This window comes from Bactrocera neohumeralis, chromosome 4, assembly GCF_024586455.1.
Source record: "Bactrocera neohumeralis isolate Rockhampton chromosome 4, APGP_CSIRO_Bneo_wtdbg2-racon-allhic-juicebox.fasta_v2, whole genome shotgun sequence".
Taxonomy (NCBI): domain Eukaryota; kingdom Metazoa; phylum Arthropoda; class Insecta; order Diptera; family Tephritidae; genus Bactrocera; species Bactrocera neohumeralis.
The window spans coordinates 28,828,403-28,844,110 of NC_065921.1; the positions used below are offsets into that span (position 1 = coordinate 28,828,403).

At 31.6% G+C, this 15,708-nt stretch overlaps 1 protein-coding gene across 9 annotated transcripts in view; it reads left to right on the top strand.

The window, feature by feature from the left end:
- LOC126754992 (kinesin-like protein KIF13B) overlaps positions 1-15,708 on the top strand; it is a 71,017-nt gene that overhangs the window by 49,217 nt on the left and 6,092 nt on the right. For 4 of the 9 annotated variants that reach the window (XM_050467234.1, XM_050467232.1, XM_050467238.1 and 1 more), the window contains 5 exons: positions 58-203; positions 861-887; positions 4,578-4,677; positions 4,762-4,857; positions 8,383-8,397. In XM_050467234.1, the coding sequence (XP_050323191.1) occupies positions 58-203; positions 861-887; positions 4,578-4,677; positions 4,762-4,857; positions 8,383-8,397 (384 nt within the window). The remainder of the gene's footprint in view (positions 1-57; positions 204-860; positions 888-4,577; positions 4,678-4,761; positions 4,858-8,382; positions 8,398-15,708) is intronic. The other 5 variants (XM_050467236.1, XM_050467239.1, XM_050467240.1 and 2 more) reach the window with 3 other exon arrangements.

The window sequence follows — 15,708 nt, forward strand, 5'->3', positions numbered from 1 at the left end:
GTGGTCGTTTGTTGTTGTTATGTTATATATTAATTAAATTTAATTTTGTATGCTTAGAAAAATACACGCGCGGCGTTTCCGCCGTGGAGAGCATACTGACGCTCGATCGCTTACGCCAAAGCGTCGCCGTCAAAGAATTGGAGACTGCGCATGGTCAGCCGCTATCGATGCGCAAGACGGTCAGCGTGCCCAATTTCTCACAGGTACTGTATGCCACTCAAGCTTTCGGCTCACAATTATTCGTAGCTACGCCACCAGTCACTACCAGACACATCGTAGTTAGTTGTGTTTTTCGACACAAAAGCTTTATTATTTTCCGCCAAATTCTCGTATCACAATTTTAGCTGCTTCTACTATACTACCTACGCATACATATGTATGTACTACACTGTATATATGTGTGTATGCGTGTGTATATGAATTATTTAACCGATTACTAATTTGAATTCGTAACTTTGAACTATATTACCAAGCTCTAAAACAAAATTCTTCTTTTTTCTCACTTTTTTGCGCTTTCACCTCAAAAAAAAATAAAATATTTACAAAAACAAATAACCAAAACTTAACCAAACAAATTTGATTCAATATGTCAATATGTGTGTATTGTCCTCACCAAATGTCGAACAAAATTTGAATTCTACCACCTCACCTATGTACTACAATTATTAACAAACTTATTAACCACCAACAACAAAATTGAAAAAAAAAACAAAAAAATTATTGAAACAAACAATATTTATTGTTGCAATGTTAATTGGTGCGTAAAAATTATGAAATAACCGCCGTCTGCACATAAACACATTCGATATACGTTGAACGTACATGTACCGTTAATTTGTAACTCTCCGTCTGTCCAACAGACGGTTAAAGAAACAACAACTGCAAGTGTAAGTATGCGAAGTGTGCAAAACGAAATTGAAAACATTTTTGACAAAAACAACAAAGTCAAGCATTAAAAGTGGATTTGAAGGCAGCAATAAGAATTTGTAATATTTTGTTTTTGCTTTTCTGTGTTGTCATGGCATTTTATGCGCCGCTGTGGTGTTCTAATGCCAAGAAAAAAATAAATAAAAATAATTTTAAAAATAAATATAATTTTTGGCGCATGATTTTGTAACCCAAAACCGGCAGCATAAATATATTCATTTTTATTTTTAAATGAATTCTTAAGGGTTTGAGAGACTTAAATACTGCCAAATTAAAAAAAGAAATTGAATAAAAATTTATATAAAATCTTGCAAATTGTATTAAAATTAGTAAACTGGAATTTTTAGTTTTTCTACACGACAATAATCTATAGATGCTCGATACTTACACTCCTTTTTTTGTAAATATTTTTTATTATTTTATTTATAAATATTTATTTTTAATAAATTGAAGAAATTTTTCTTGATATTATATTTTTTATAAATAATTTGTTTACTTTTATTAATAATTTTTGTTATAAACTATTTTATTAAAAAAAAATTATAAAATTTTTAATTATTATTTCTTTATAAAACTTTTTATAATTTTTATTAAAAATATATTATTTTTATTAAAAGAATTGAATAATTTTTATACATAATTTTGTACATCTAATATTATTTTTTCTTAAAATTTTTTTTTAGTAATTTTTGTTACAAACTATTTTTGGATTTATGTATTTAAAAAAAGTCTTCAATATTTTTTACAAAATTTTTTAATGTTTATTGTAAATATTTTTTAATTAAATAAATTCAAAAATATTTATTACAAATTTTTGTATATTTATTGTTTTTCTTTATACTTTTTATATTTATATTTGTAAAATTTCTTGATAACTTTTTTTTTAAGATATTTATAAAATTTCCTTCTGATTTTTAAAACATTTTTAATTTTTTTATTGCTTTTATAAAATTTCTTAAAAATAAATTTTGCCAATTTTTTTTTATTGAGAATATAAAGACGCTGCTACTTAAACAAAAATATTTTTTTATTTTTTAATAATTTTTTAAAGGTTTGAAAAGTGCCGAGATCTTATAATATTTAAATAAAAATTAATTTAAAATCTTGCCAAAGTATTTATATATTAAATTTAGTAAAATTATATTTGTAATTTTTAATTTTTCTACTCAAAAATAATTTTTTCGATTACTTACACTCATTTCATTATAAATATTTTTTTATTAAATAAATTGAATAAATATTTCTTAATATTATTTTTTTAAATAGTTTGTATAAAGTTTTTAATAATGTTTGATACAATTTTTTATTAACTATTTTTGCATTCATTTTTAAAAAATCTCTTTATATTTTTTAATTTTTTTTCTAAATTTTATTATAAATATTTTTTTATTGAATGAATTGAATAATTTTTATAAATATTTTTATTTATCTATTATTATTTTTTTTCTAAATAATTTTATTATCTATTTTTATAAAATTTCTCGATACTTTTTTTAACTGTTATTTTTTTTATAATTTTTATTACAAATATTTTTTTTTATTAAATAAATTGAATAAATTTTGTTTTTATTAAATGAATTCAGTCAATTTTTCACAATATTATATTTTTATAAACTATTTTTTTAATATTTATTTAAAAAAATATAAAATTTTTAATTATTATTTTTTTTATCAAATTTTTATTATTTTATTATAAATATTTTTTTTATTATTATAAATAAATTGAATAATTTTTATAAATAATTTTGTACATCTATTGTTATTTTTCTTAAAAAATTTTATATTTGTAATAATTTTTATATTTATTTTTATAAAATTTCTTTAAATTTTTTTTAAATATTTTTTTTTTAATATTTGTGTTTTTTTTTTTTTTAATTTAATTATAACTAAAATTTTTACAGTTGAAAATATAAAGTTATTGTGACATTTGGGTCAAGGTAATCACCAACTTTTTATTATAAATATTGTTTTATTAAATGAATTGAATAATTTTTTTTTAATAATGAATTATTAAAAATAATTTATATGCATTTGCTATTATTTTTTTATTTACAGTGTTTTTGTTTTCTATAAATAATTTTTGTTTTAATAAAATTTCTTTATAATTTTCTTTTTTAAGACTTTTAATATTTTTTTTTAAATTGCTTTAATTTTTTTTAGATTTCTTCAATTTTTTTTACAAAAATTATTAAAAATTTATTATACATTATTTTGCCGAAAATATATACAAATTACCAGGTGACTTAGTACATGCTTAGTTAAACTACCGCTTACCCTACACTCAGGTTAAAGTAATCTCCAACAGACACTGAGTTTCAACTGACCATGGACTGTTAACAACAATTTGCGATTTTGCGGTTTTGCAAATTGTCAGTCGACATAACTTGTCTACCCTCAACAGGGTATATTAAGTTTGCCAAGAAGTATATATGTACATATATATATGTAAATGACCAGCTTGATTGCATCAGCAGCTGAGCCGATTTAGCTATGTCCGTCTGTCTGTATATATGCGAATTTGTCCCTCAGTTTTTGAGTTATCGATCTGAAATTGTGTTCAAGTTCTTTTCTCTCCAAGAAGCTACTCATTTGTCGAAACCACTAATATCGGACTGCTATAGCATATAGCTGCCATAGAAACTGAATGATCAGAATAAAGTACTTTTTTATTTGACAAGATATCTTCACGAAATTTGGCACGGATTTTTGTCCGAGGTAACGGTTCAACCTCCCAAAAAATTCAAATCGTTCAAATCGGACTTCTATAACATATAGCTGTCTTTAAACTTTTTTATTTGACAAGATATCTTCACAAAATTTGACACAGACTATCGGACTATCATATCGGATAACTATAGCATATAGCTGCAGTACAAACTGAATCAAGATCTTATAAGAAATCTTTTGTATTTCTGTAGGGTACTATAGCTTTGGTGCTACCGAAGACAACAATTTTTTTTTATAATTTTTGGTAGCCAAAAACTACTTTCTTATTTTGAAAAAAAAAAAATCTTCGCTAAATTCTTTTTTGTTTACTTAATCGATATATACCGGCTATAACGCGTAAGCCAATAAAGAAGAAGATATATACATAATAATTTGGAAAAAATAGCTTTAAAAATTATTAAAAACCGTAAGTATTTACTTTATCTACTTAATTACTTAGTTTACTGAATTACTCTCGGCATAAGTTGCAAATTTTACTCGTAAGCGTTCACCACAGCAGCACAAATGCAAATGACACATTAATCACCAATTAAAAAAAAGGAAAAAATGTGAAAAACAACAGCATACTGATATTCGACACTTCGAAAATTTCAGTGTTACCAAAAGGTGCACTTTCGAATCCACTTTTCATGTGCCACTTTTAAATGTGTGTGTTTTATATGTATGTATGTGTTTGTTTCATTCTTTTTAACTATATTTAATTACTAATTACTTTGGTACACAAACTTTTTAGAAACCCGTTTCCTTTTTTAGTTGTATCTAGTTTTTTTTTTATTATCATTATCAATATGATAATATTATTTATAGCAAGTAGTCAATTTATATTATGTAGTCACATATAAATAGCGTACTTTATTGAAGGAAATTACATAATAAATAATATGTAATTAAATATTGTTTCCATTTGAAAATCTCTTGTGCAGCTTATGCGTTTTGATGCGTCCATGGAGTCGCTGCTGAATGTGGGACGCTCCGAGTCCTTCGCCGATCTCAACAATCAAACATTGAACTCCAAGTTTCCAGGTACTTAAAAACTATAGAAATGCTTTGGAATATATTTATACATATTTTTTATATTTATTTTTTTTTTTACTTTTTGTCATTCAGCACATCCAGCCATACGCGACTTTGGCACACGCAATCGCCACAGCTTTGGCGGCAAGGGCAGCAATGACGAGCCGCCTTGCAAACCATTTGGCATTGGTAAGAATGGCTTTATGTGCGCTCAAGCACAGCGCTATTTTCAATTTATAATATTTTAACTGTAGTCGAGTTATTTATGTTTTTTTTTTCTTTACGCAAGCGCTGATCAAATTTTAATATTTTTTATAATTTTAGAATTTTTTTTTATTATTATTTTTTTATAAATTTTTTTTTTTGTTAATTTATTAATTTTTTTTAAATTTTCTTTTGTAATTTCTTACACCTTTTGCTCACACGCAAATTCGTGCATAATTTGTATTTTTTCACCCATAATTTGACAAGCAACTCTACAAAAATTTGCCACTTGCGTAATTTTTAGTTTAACGTATTAGTTTCTGGTTTCACTTTTATCATGTAAGAATTGTAGCTACAAATTTTGCTTGTGCGCAAAATTTAAACTGCATTTTTCGACAAAAAAAAAAAAAAAAATTGCTGGCAATTTCTTAATTTAGATTTTCTCTTTTTAAATATTAGGTCCCAACCTAGTAATCATAGTATTTTTTTTTTTATGTAAAACTGCTTTTTATCATGTTAGTATTCATTAAAACTTAGCGTGTTCTAGTCGGTTTCAACCAGGTTATAACGTCATTTAGATTTTTTATATGTAACGGCCGTTCAATATTGGAGAGTTTAACTTTCAAAGTCTACTTTTTGTATAAAGTTGAATTAATGTCAGTGGCAATGGTAGAGAAGTAATTATTGTCACTTCGAAAAAATTAAAAAGCTTTGAAAAGTAGCACAAAACCACCCTTTTAAGTACTACCATTAATTTTTTTGTAAATGTAACTCTACAAAATATTTTTTTTTCGTGGATTATGCTTAAAGTTGAGAAAAAATCGTTTCCTTATTCGAAAGTTAGTTGATTATATGTCACAAATTCCAAAAATAACTCTTAATTCAATTACTTAGTGTGATTTTGGCTTCTCGTACCAGCTCGTACTTTTCTTATTGTAGAGTTATTTAACCTGGCAACACTTTCATGGCAGTTTGAGTCGCTGCAGTAGTTTGAATTTTTAAAAAGATTGCCTTTTTCTGTGTTGCCTGCTCCCAACAACATAGTTCGATCTTCTAATAAACCCAAGATTAAGTCGAAATCTCTGCCAAAATAATGTCTAATCCCACTTTTCGATTATCAACACTAGTAATATGCGCTCATTAACAACCCAACCCAACCCAACTTCTGTAGTATCCATTACTTGCGCTATTTCTGTATATATCCTACATTTTAAATGCAATTTGTAGTTGCTAACGGTTTACCAGCCAATCTACACACAGTTCTATCAACCAATTACCTTATCCCCCATCATTTTTCCTGCCACAGCAGTTTTCAAAGTAAAAAATTTTGTATTGAAAAAAAATCACTTTTTAAGATTGCCGTAAGAACACTCTGTAATTGAGTTGTACGTTTTCACTTTTCATATTTTATACGTATAACCGTTATAATATATGCATACATATATAGCTAACGTGCTTTTGCAAATCATTACTTTTTATGTACACGCTTCCCCGTTTTTTATGCAGCTTTTCCAAATTTCGCTAAAGCATTTGATGAATTGCTTTCTTGTTCTGCAAATAAAAACAAAAAAAAAACTAAAATAAATAATTATAATTAAAAGTAATTATTTTAACGTATCAAGTCCATCAAAATCGTACATCTCAAAACATTTACTTCATTCATCGAAAAATTAGCAAAAATATAGATTTCCAAAAACATTTATAACGATGCAGTTGAAAATTAAAAAAAAATTAAAGTATATAAAATATTTGAAATTTTATAAAAAAAAAGTTTATGTTAAATGCTTAAGGGTATTCAAGAAACGAGTTACTTTCAAAATATTTATAAGATATTGTAGAAAAGATTTTTTAGTTAAAAAAAATGCTAGTTATTCAATATATATATTTTTTAATGTTAATGTTTTAATTATTTTATATAAAAGTACAGTTTTTCAAATAATTTTTAAATTACACGAAACCGTAATTTACTATTTCGCTTTATTTTATATTGTACTGCCTACATCTAGGCGTAAGTAAGAAGTAATGAATAAGCCTCTTCTTAAGTCTTCTAAGGTTTATAGACTAAAATATATATAACCGAGTTATTTGCAGGTTATTATTTTTTCTGAAATAATATTTTAAAATTTTTCGCAATAAATATGTGAGACCACCGCTTTTTTATTTTAAAAGCAAATTTTTTTATATATTTTTCTCGTTTTAAAAGGCCATATAATCTACATTATTGCTCTAAATAAATGTTTGAACACTTCCAAAATAAGTCGTTGCCTACATTTAGGAGCTACATAAATCAGAATGTAGCCATAAAGCTTTATTTATAGTTCAAAAAAATTTATTAGCCACGCAAAAAATAATAATTCATAGTCTGATAATCGCGTGGCAATCCTTATCTATTTGTCGCATCTTACTGATAAAAATGCAAAATTACAAGAATTTGTTGCCTACATTTAGGCGGCGTAATAAAAAATAGTCATGTCCTTGCAGGGAAAACTTTTTTATTTGACACAATTTCTTCACGAAATTTGGCACAGATTATTATTTTGATTAAAGTTATAATCTCCGTATAAATTGTTCGGATCGGACTACTATAGCATATAGCTGCCATACAAATCTAATAATGAAAATAGTGTCCTTGCAAGGAAAACTTTTTCAATTGACAATATATCCACGCAAAATTTGGCAGAGATTATCGGTATAATATCCATAGTTATAAATATTTGCTCTAAGTTGCTTAGCTGCTGTCGAAACTAACATTTCTTGTTTTATATTTTTTTTGAAGTCCCTTTAAAAACTTTCCCATCTAATTGTTAATCTTTTTTCTCAACACATATTCCAAACATCAGTTAGTAGCTTTAGTTTCGCGCTTTATTTTATTTATAAGAAATAGTCATAAGTCTAATTATAAAAAGGGTAAAAAAATTTTTTTTTTTTATAATTAGGACATTATATTATAAAATTTTATAAAAAAAAGTTAAAAAATATTTTTTTTATAATCAGAAACATTATAAGTACATAGAATATTTAGTTTAAAAAAATTTTGTTCAAAAATTGTAAAACCTAGCAAACTTAAACTAGAATTATATGTCATTTAACTTTTTTTCCATTAACTCGCTTTTCTTTGCATTAATTTTAAAATCTAAGCAAATTTCAATGCTCAAATAATTAATTTGAAATTTTTTAACACTTATTTTTTATCATTATTACTTTCTATCTCTTTGTTACCGCTTAACATCGCTCTCTTTAAACGCGTTCTGCAATTGTACTTACTACTTCTGCTCCTCCGCTCCAACTTTTAAAACAAAAAAATTAAAATAATCAAAAAACAACTGCTACAACAACTATGTAACTACAACTCGCTATTCTAACGCACTTTTGGTTGTTTTTGTACGTTTAATTCATTCGAAACCTGAAACCTCCTTCTAATACAACGTTGTTTCTGTTTCCAATCAACCAAAACAACCGACCAACCAATCGACCAACTAATCAAACGCATAAATTCACCCAAAACATCAGGCTCTATTCTGTCAGGTAAACAACAAAAGCAATTATTAGCGTGCAGCTAGCAAAAAAGCAACAAACAATTAGTTACGAAAACAACAATCGTCAATCGTTCGTACGTTCATTCGTTCGCTCGCTCGTTCGTTCGTTCGTTCACAATGCAAAAATTACAGTATTAACTAATTTGAATTGATTTGAATTTGTTGTAACGTTGGTTTACAGTTATTAATTTTTTATACATTACTTTTTCAAAATATTCAACTTTTGCGTAAGAAAACGAAAATTATTAAAAGCAACAAAAACAAATTGAAACATTACAAGCCATACTAACTGTTTACTAGTAAGCAATTACACGAAAAACAACAACAACAAAACAAACTCAACTCAAATCAAACGCGTCGTAACTGTCAAAAAACACACTCGTATGATGTGCCATCTCTTTCTTCTTTCTTACTAATGCACCGTTATTTTCTTACAAACAACTTTAAACTTATATAAATACACACCACGAACATAATAAATATGTACATATGTATGTGTATAACTCCAGTTGCTATATACTTAGTACATAACTAGTTATCCTCCCGAGTTGTGCGCGTCATCGTGCTCGTACACACAGACATACTCGTAAAAACATATTTAAAAAAAAAAAAATTAATACATTCACACTTACCTTTTAGCGCTCACTTGTCTACATAGCGTTTGTATGTACTGTCAGTGTAAAAATTACAAAAAAAAAACAAAAATTCTATAAATATCTAAATTGAAACTAACCTCAAGAAGCGCAGGTTATCGCAGTTGCAAGCTAGTGTCTACATAACCAGCATACGAGTTCTCTAATTCCCGCTCATTTCGTACGCCTTTCGTTCGTACCCGCATTCGAGTCATTTCATCACCCATTGGTGTCTATGCATTATTCGCCTCCATCATCTCATCTCATGAATGTCGTTGCATTGATTATTTGAGCACTTAGCCGAATTAGTGTTAGTTGATTGTAGCACACTGTAGTTGGCAACTCTGTTTTATAGCTGCATTTTAACTAAATAAAGTCTAATGTTTTTTGTTTACTTCATTTTTGTTTTTTTAATATTTTTTTTTTTTTATATATTTTTTTTGTAAATATTTTTTTTTGTTTTTGAATTTTTTTTGCTTGAAAATTTATTTTTTAAAATCGTTTATACATACATATATTTTTAACATCAAAATTATTTATTTACCATGGGAGTTTATTGTCAATTTGCATCAAAATAATTCTGTATGCCGAAGAAATTCGCTTTCTTCTACTTTATTGGCGTAGATAACGCTTACACGGTTATAACCGAGTTTACAACAGCGCTCCAGTCGTTCTTCCTTTTCGCTGATTCCAAGTGTATGTATGTATGTAGCTAGGTCCTTCTCGAACTGATCTTTCCAACTGAGTGGAGATCTTCCTCTTCCTCTGCTTATCGTGGCGGATACTACTTCGAATACTCTAAGAGCTGGAGTGTTTTCGTTCATTGTTGTTGTTGTTGTTGTTGTAGCGGCAGAATTCTGCCTGGTTGACAGTCCTTGGCCAGATAAAAATACGGATCCGTTCCGGTTACCCGAGACCCAACTGTCGTGGGTACGGTGTTTTCATCCATTCGGACGACATTACCTAGCCAGCGTAGCCGCTGTCTCTTAATTCGCTGAACTATGTCAATGGCGTCTTACAACTCGTATAGCTCATCGTACCATCGACTGCGGTATTCGTCGTTGCCAATGCGCAAAGGACCATAGATCTTCCGCAAATTCTTTCTTTCGAAAACTCGCAACGTCGACTCATCAGCTGTTGTCATCGTCCTTGCCCCTGCTCCATTTAGCAGGACGATGATGATAAGTGACTTGTAGAGTTTGGTCTTTATTCATCGAGAGAGGACTTTACTTCTAATGGTCCAGTCAGTCCGAAATAGCACCTTTTGGCAAGAGTTATTCTGCGTTGGATTACAAGGCTGACGTTGTTGTTGGTGCTAATACTGGTTCCAAGATAGACGAAACTATCTACGACTTCGAAGTTATGACTGTCAACAGTGACGCCTTGTACAGACCCATTTGCTTCGCTTCCTTATCCAATCTGGAAAAAGCAGAACTAACGGCTTGGTAGATGAGGCCAATGATATCAATATCATCGGCATACGTCAGTAGCTATACACTCTTATAAAAGATTGTACCTGCCCGATTAAGTTCTGCAGTTCGAATTATTTTCCCCTGCCCTAGATTCAAGAAGTCGCACGATAGGAAGTCGCCTTGTCTGAAACCTCGTTTGGTATCAAACGGCTGGGAGAGGTCCTTCACGATTCTGACGGAGCTTTTGGTATTGCTCAACGTTAGTTTGCACAGACGTATTAGTTTTGCGGGGATACCAAATTCAGACACCGCGGCATAAAGGCAGCTCCTTTTCGTGCTGTCAAAAGCAGATTTGAAATAGACGAAGAGGTGGTGTGTGTCGATTCTCTTTTCACAGGTCTTTTTCAAGATTTGACGCATTGTGAATATCTGGTCAATTGTTGATTTTCCTGGCCCAAAGCCACACTGATAAAGTTCAATTAGTTCATTTACTGTGGGCTTCAGTCTTTCACATACTATGCTCGATAGAACCTTATATGCAATGTGGAGAAGACTTATTCCACGGTAATTGACGCGGCTTATGGAATGTCTCATTTTGTGGACTGAGCAGAGATCATACTCTACAAAGAAGCTGATGGATGCTCCTTATCAGCTCTCTGCTGTATTTGAATAGCTTTGTCGACAAACCATCGGCCCTCTCCGATTTGTTGTTCCTCACACGGATGATTGCTTTTCGAACTTCTTCATGGTAATCGGGTTCACCATCTCCTGGCGTCATGTTTTCACTGCCCTTCGGCATGCTGCAGAAGTTCCATTCATTCAATTTAATATGCTCTGGGCAACAGTCACTAGATCACCTCTGGGGGTTCTACAAGAATATGAGATAATAAAATGATAAAGACATAGAAGGGAAGTAGTTCTTCAGTGCAATTTTGGAATATTAGAGCAATGGCAATATAATGCGTTCGGGCTTCGCAAATCGCACAAATATAGTTATAGAACCAATATAACCATATTCAACTTGAATTCGCTGCATTTCTTTAAAGGTCAACGTTTATATTAGCTGAAGGACATCTTTTATATACACGAATACATATAAACTTGCATATGAACCCCCATTATTACTATGCCCTTACATTCTTCTGTGTTCTTTGCGCCAATTAATCATTGTGAAATGAGTGCAAGGGAGTTTTATTTACCTGGACAAAGGTAAATCAACACGACAATCCAGCCAATCAAGTTGCGCAAACTGTAATCCGTCATAACTGTAAACAAACATGCACATACATACACACACACGCACCTGTTAAATGTAAATGTGTGTGCGCTTATGGGTCAGCAATTAATTACAAGAACCCCAAACCCCCCTCCGCTCCATTCAGCAATTGCTATACAATTTTTACGAGCAACCCAAAATCCTTTAGCACCATATAAGTTTGTTTGTAATACATATGTGTGTGTAACGGCGAAAACGAGCGCATAAGGAATAACATATGTGTACGCTTTTGCTATAAAATTAATTATAGCTGGCGTTAATTGCCTTTTAATTAATGAAAAACCATTTTTATAACGGTTAATGGGTTGCGGTGTCACTGTCAGTGTCATAAACGAACAATTACTTGCCTGCAAATTGATAAATAATTCCGAACTTATAAACATACCCGAGCGACAGCCATACCTGTCAGTCTACCTGTGCCGTTGAGCATACAACAAATATCGATTCGGTGATACTTAGGCCAGCTCAGTCTACCATTATACACAAAACAATAACAAAACTTGCATTGCAGCGTCCATTCAGCAATCAACATTGCAAATACCGTTATTAATGAAATTGCAGTCAAAAGTCGTCGTGTTCGACTTGTTTTTGCCGCTCAATTCGTAATATTCATAAATCATAGAAATTACCATTAAAAATAGAAACATTTTTTTGTAACGAATTTACTTACATATTTATGCAAATAAATTTATTTTCCTCTTCTTTTCGTATTTACCGACTTCTAACGTTATTGATTTGCGGTAATTTAGTTTGCTGTTAGCTCCATTCACCATTACACCATTAGTGTCAAATCACACATCGGTGTAAATAAGCGAGAACTACATCTATTAGTACATACCGTTATGTGTATTAAATTACTCATATCTCTAATTTATTACATATGTTGATTGATTATGATTTATGTGACGATAAATGTTAGGTCGACATTGTAAATGACACTTGTAGGCAGTGTTGTGAGGCCTTATCATCAACCTGGGGGTTTAACGGGAAATTTGAAACGGTTGAAATTTTAAATTTCATTTTGACGGGTTTTTAAAAAACATTTAAACCTGCATAATTTTGTCAAAATATTTCACGTCCCCAGGCAAGGTTTATAATTTGTTAGGTAATTTAGATTTGGCCTCAATTAGCTCTAATGTGCGATTTGATTCAATATCGTTGAACCTTTATAATCTTGCTATGTCATTTCATAGTTTCGATCAAACCATAATTTCAGTATGCCCTGGACATCAGTCACTAGATCAACTCTGGGTTATCATTACATACAAGGGTATGTTCCGGTCTTGAAACCTTCTGTTACCTCATCTTTTTTCGAGCATTATCCTTGTCGGACAGCTTGTTAAGCTTTTCGTACTCACGCACCAATGGTTTCGTTTGCAGCAGTACGTAAGAAGCTTGAAATGCCGTCCCACAGTTCGCTTATAAGCAAGTAGAAAACCGTTTAGCTGTCGGTTGTGATTGCAGCTTCAAGACGTCGAACCTTCCCTGCGTTCGTTGACGTGCGTTTTTTGCTGCACAGGGACGGGTACGTATCTTCGCTGCACCAAGATAGTGGCCCGAGTCAATGCTAGGAGCTCGGAGCGTACGCACGTCTAAAACACTGGAGACGTGTCTTCCGTCTATCACAACATGATCGATATGGTTGGTGGCTTTTTCAATATTTCGGGCCTCGGCGAAGTCGATCAGCCTCAACCCAATTTTGAATTTACTGACTGTTGTGTCAAAGGTACTTTCTTTGCCCACCCTGGCGTTAAAGTCGCCAAACACGATTTTAAAATCGTGGCGGGGAAAGCTCTCATAGGTGCGCTCCAAGCGCTCATCATGGTCACTTCGTCCTTCTCTTCCGTCGAGGCGTGGATACAAATCAGAGATAAGTTGAAAAACTTCGCTTTGATGCGGATTGTGGCTGAACGTTAATCCAGCACAAATCTCACACTGAATTTGCGCTCCTTTATATGGCCACTGCAGTAAATGTCATAAGAACCTACTCGCCTCAGTCCTTATCCCGTCCATCGCATCTCTTGGGCGGGGGTGACAGCGGCACCCTCCTCACTCACTCTCAAGTGAATGGCGGTCTATAAACCTTCCTCACTTACATGAACTACAACACATGGCTCCATCCTTCCGCACACGGCTATCAATACTGACGCTGAGCTTGCTAACTGCGCGCTCAAAGCTAGTCAAGGAGTCTATTCTCCCTAGAAATAGCATCAAGTTACTTCACCTACAGACTTGTTTGAATGTCTGGTCACAGCGGAATAACTGGCAACTGCAAAGCCTTGCTCATATGGAAATTCGCTGGCTCTTATGCACCTGCGATAACCTTTTGGCAAAATATCTATACTAAACCTAAACCTTTAGCAAAGTTTATTTTGCCGCAATCGTTGGGTTCTTACTAGACACTGTACGATAGGCGGACGCTAGTTGTCAAAGTTGTATGGAAGAGCGTATAGTGGCAAGATCTAGGCACTTTTTCCTCCATTGTTCATCCTTTCCACGACTGATGCTAAAACATCTCAGCAGCCAAACCAGAAGCCATAGACGCGGTCTCCGGCGTTCGAAGCTGTCAAAGTTAGATTTCTGTTGGGATCGACCTCTTAACCTAAGGACGGGTTAATATCGCTCCTACTAGTTTTACATATGTCCACCATAATTTCTTTTCCATCACTTGCAGATCTAAATTATTTATGGTCTTCGCTCGTAATAAGCAAGAGTATTGAGTAACAAATTTTAGAAGAAATTGGTGTAAAAATACATCACTGTGCCTTCGAAACTCCGAACTACAATATAGCTATATAATAGTAACTGGGCAATAAATGATTATCTCGGGAGTGAACCAAAATGATTTCGAAAATTTTTATAATATTTTTGACCAAAATCTGCTTGAGAAACATGAAAAGATCTGTATAGATCTGAAAGACCGCAGCACGTAATATGTAATCAAACTCCCTAGGAACAAACTCGGGCTACTTGTCGCATTCTACACTGGCCACTGTTAGCTCAAGAAGCTCTTATATAACATGTGACAGGGAGCCTGAACCTACAGTGTACCTGCTAATTGATTGCACAGCACAGTCTGCAGACGCTGGATAAAGCCCTTTGGATCCATGTTTCCAAATAGAGATCACATCACCTCACTAGCACCTGGCAGTATATTGGAATTTATCAATATGCTGGGGCTAGGTGGGTCGTTGTGACTTAGGAGAGGGCACAATAGATCTAGGGTCGCGGTGCAATCCTCATATATTTATCTTATCTTACTCAGTTGTGTTATTTTGCATAACATTTCGAAAAATTCTTTAAACGTTATTTTGGGAAAAAGGTCAAGACTCAAGGTCAGCAGCCAAATACTCTTTGGCACTATATTTTGTGTATAAACAAAACTATGATTTGAATTAAAAAAATTTTCTTGTTCCAAAACAACATATCGAGCATCATTTCACCACAATTTTAGAAGTCACCTCGGTGTAAATTTAGAATTCACCTCAGTGTTGTAATTCAATTTCAGCAAGTTTTTTTTAGTCTTTCAGCAAAGACCTAACCATTTTGAGTATGCGCATACATTTTTTAATTGTTGTAGCATTTCGTTTCTAGCATTTCTAGTTATTACTCAGCATTAAAATCTAGATTTTTCAGTTTTAATTTATCGTCATTGAGTTCTAGTGGAAATTTATTTGAACACTTTGTAACATTCAACATTTTCTAGCGTTTGTTTGCAGCACGCACCAATTTCGCCTTGAATTGTTGTTGTGTGTTATCTTTAGTTTGTTACTGTTCTTGTTATTGTTGTTGTTGTCGATGCCACTGCAGTTCACCGCAACAAAAGCAAAGTGATTTTAGTTTAGTTTTTTGTGTTTCTGCCACACATATGAAGAATAATCGCCATAACCCCAACAACAATACATATATATGTGGTATATATGTATATACATATGTGATATGTATGTACATATGTATGCATGCATATATTAAGCAAATAC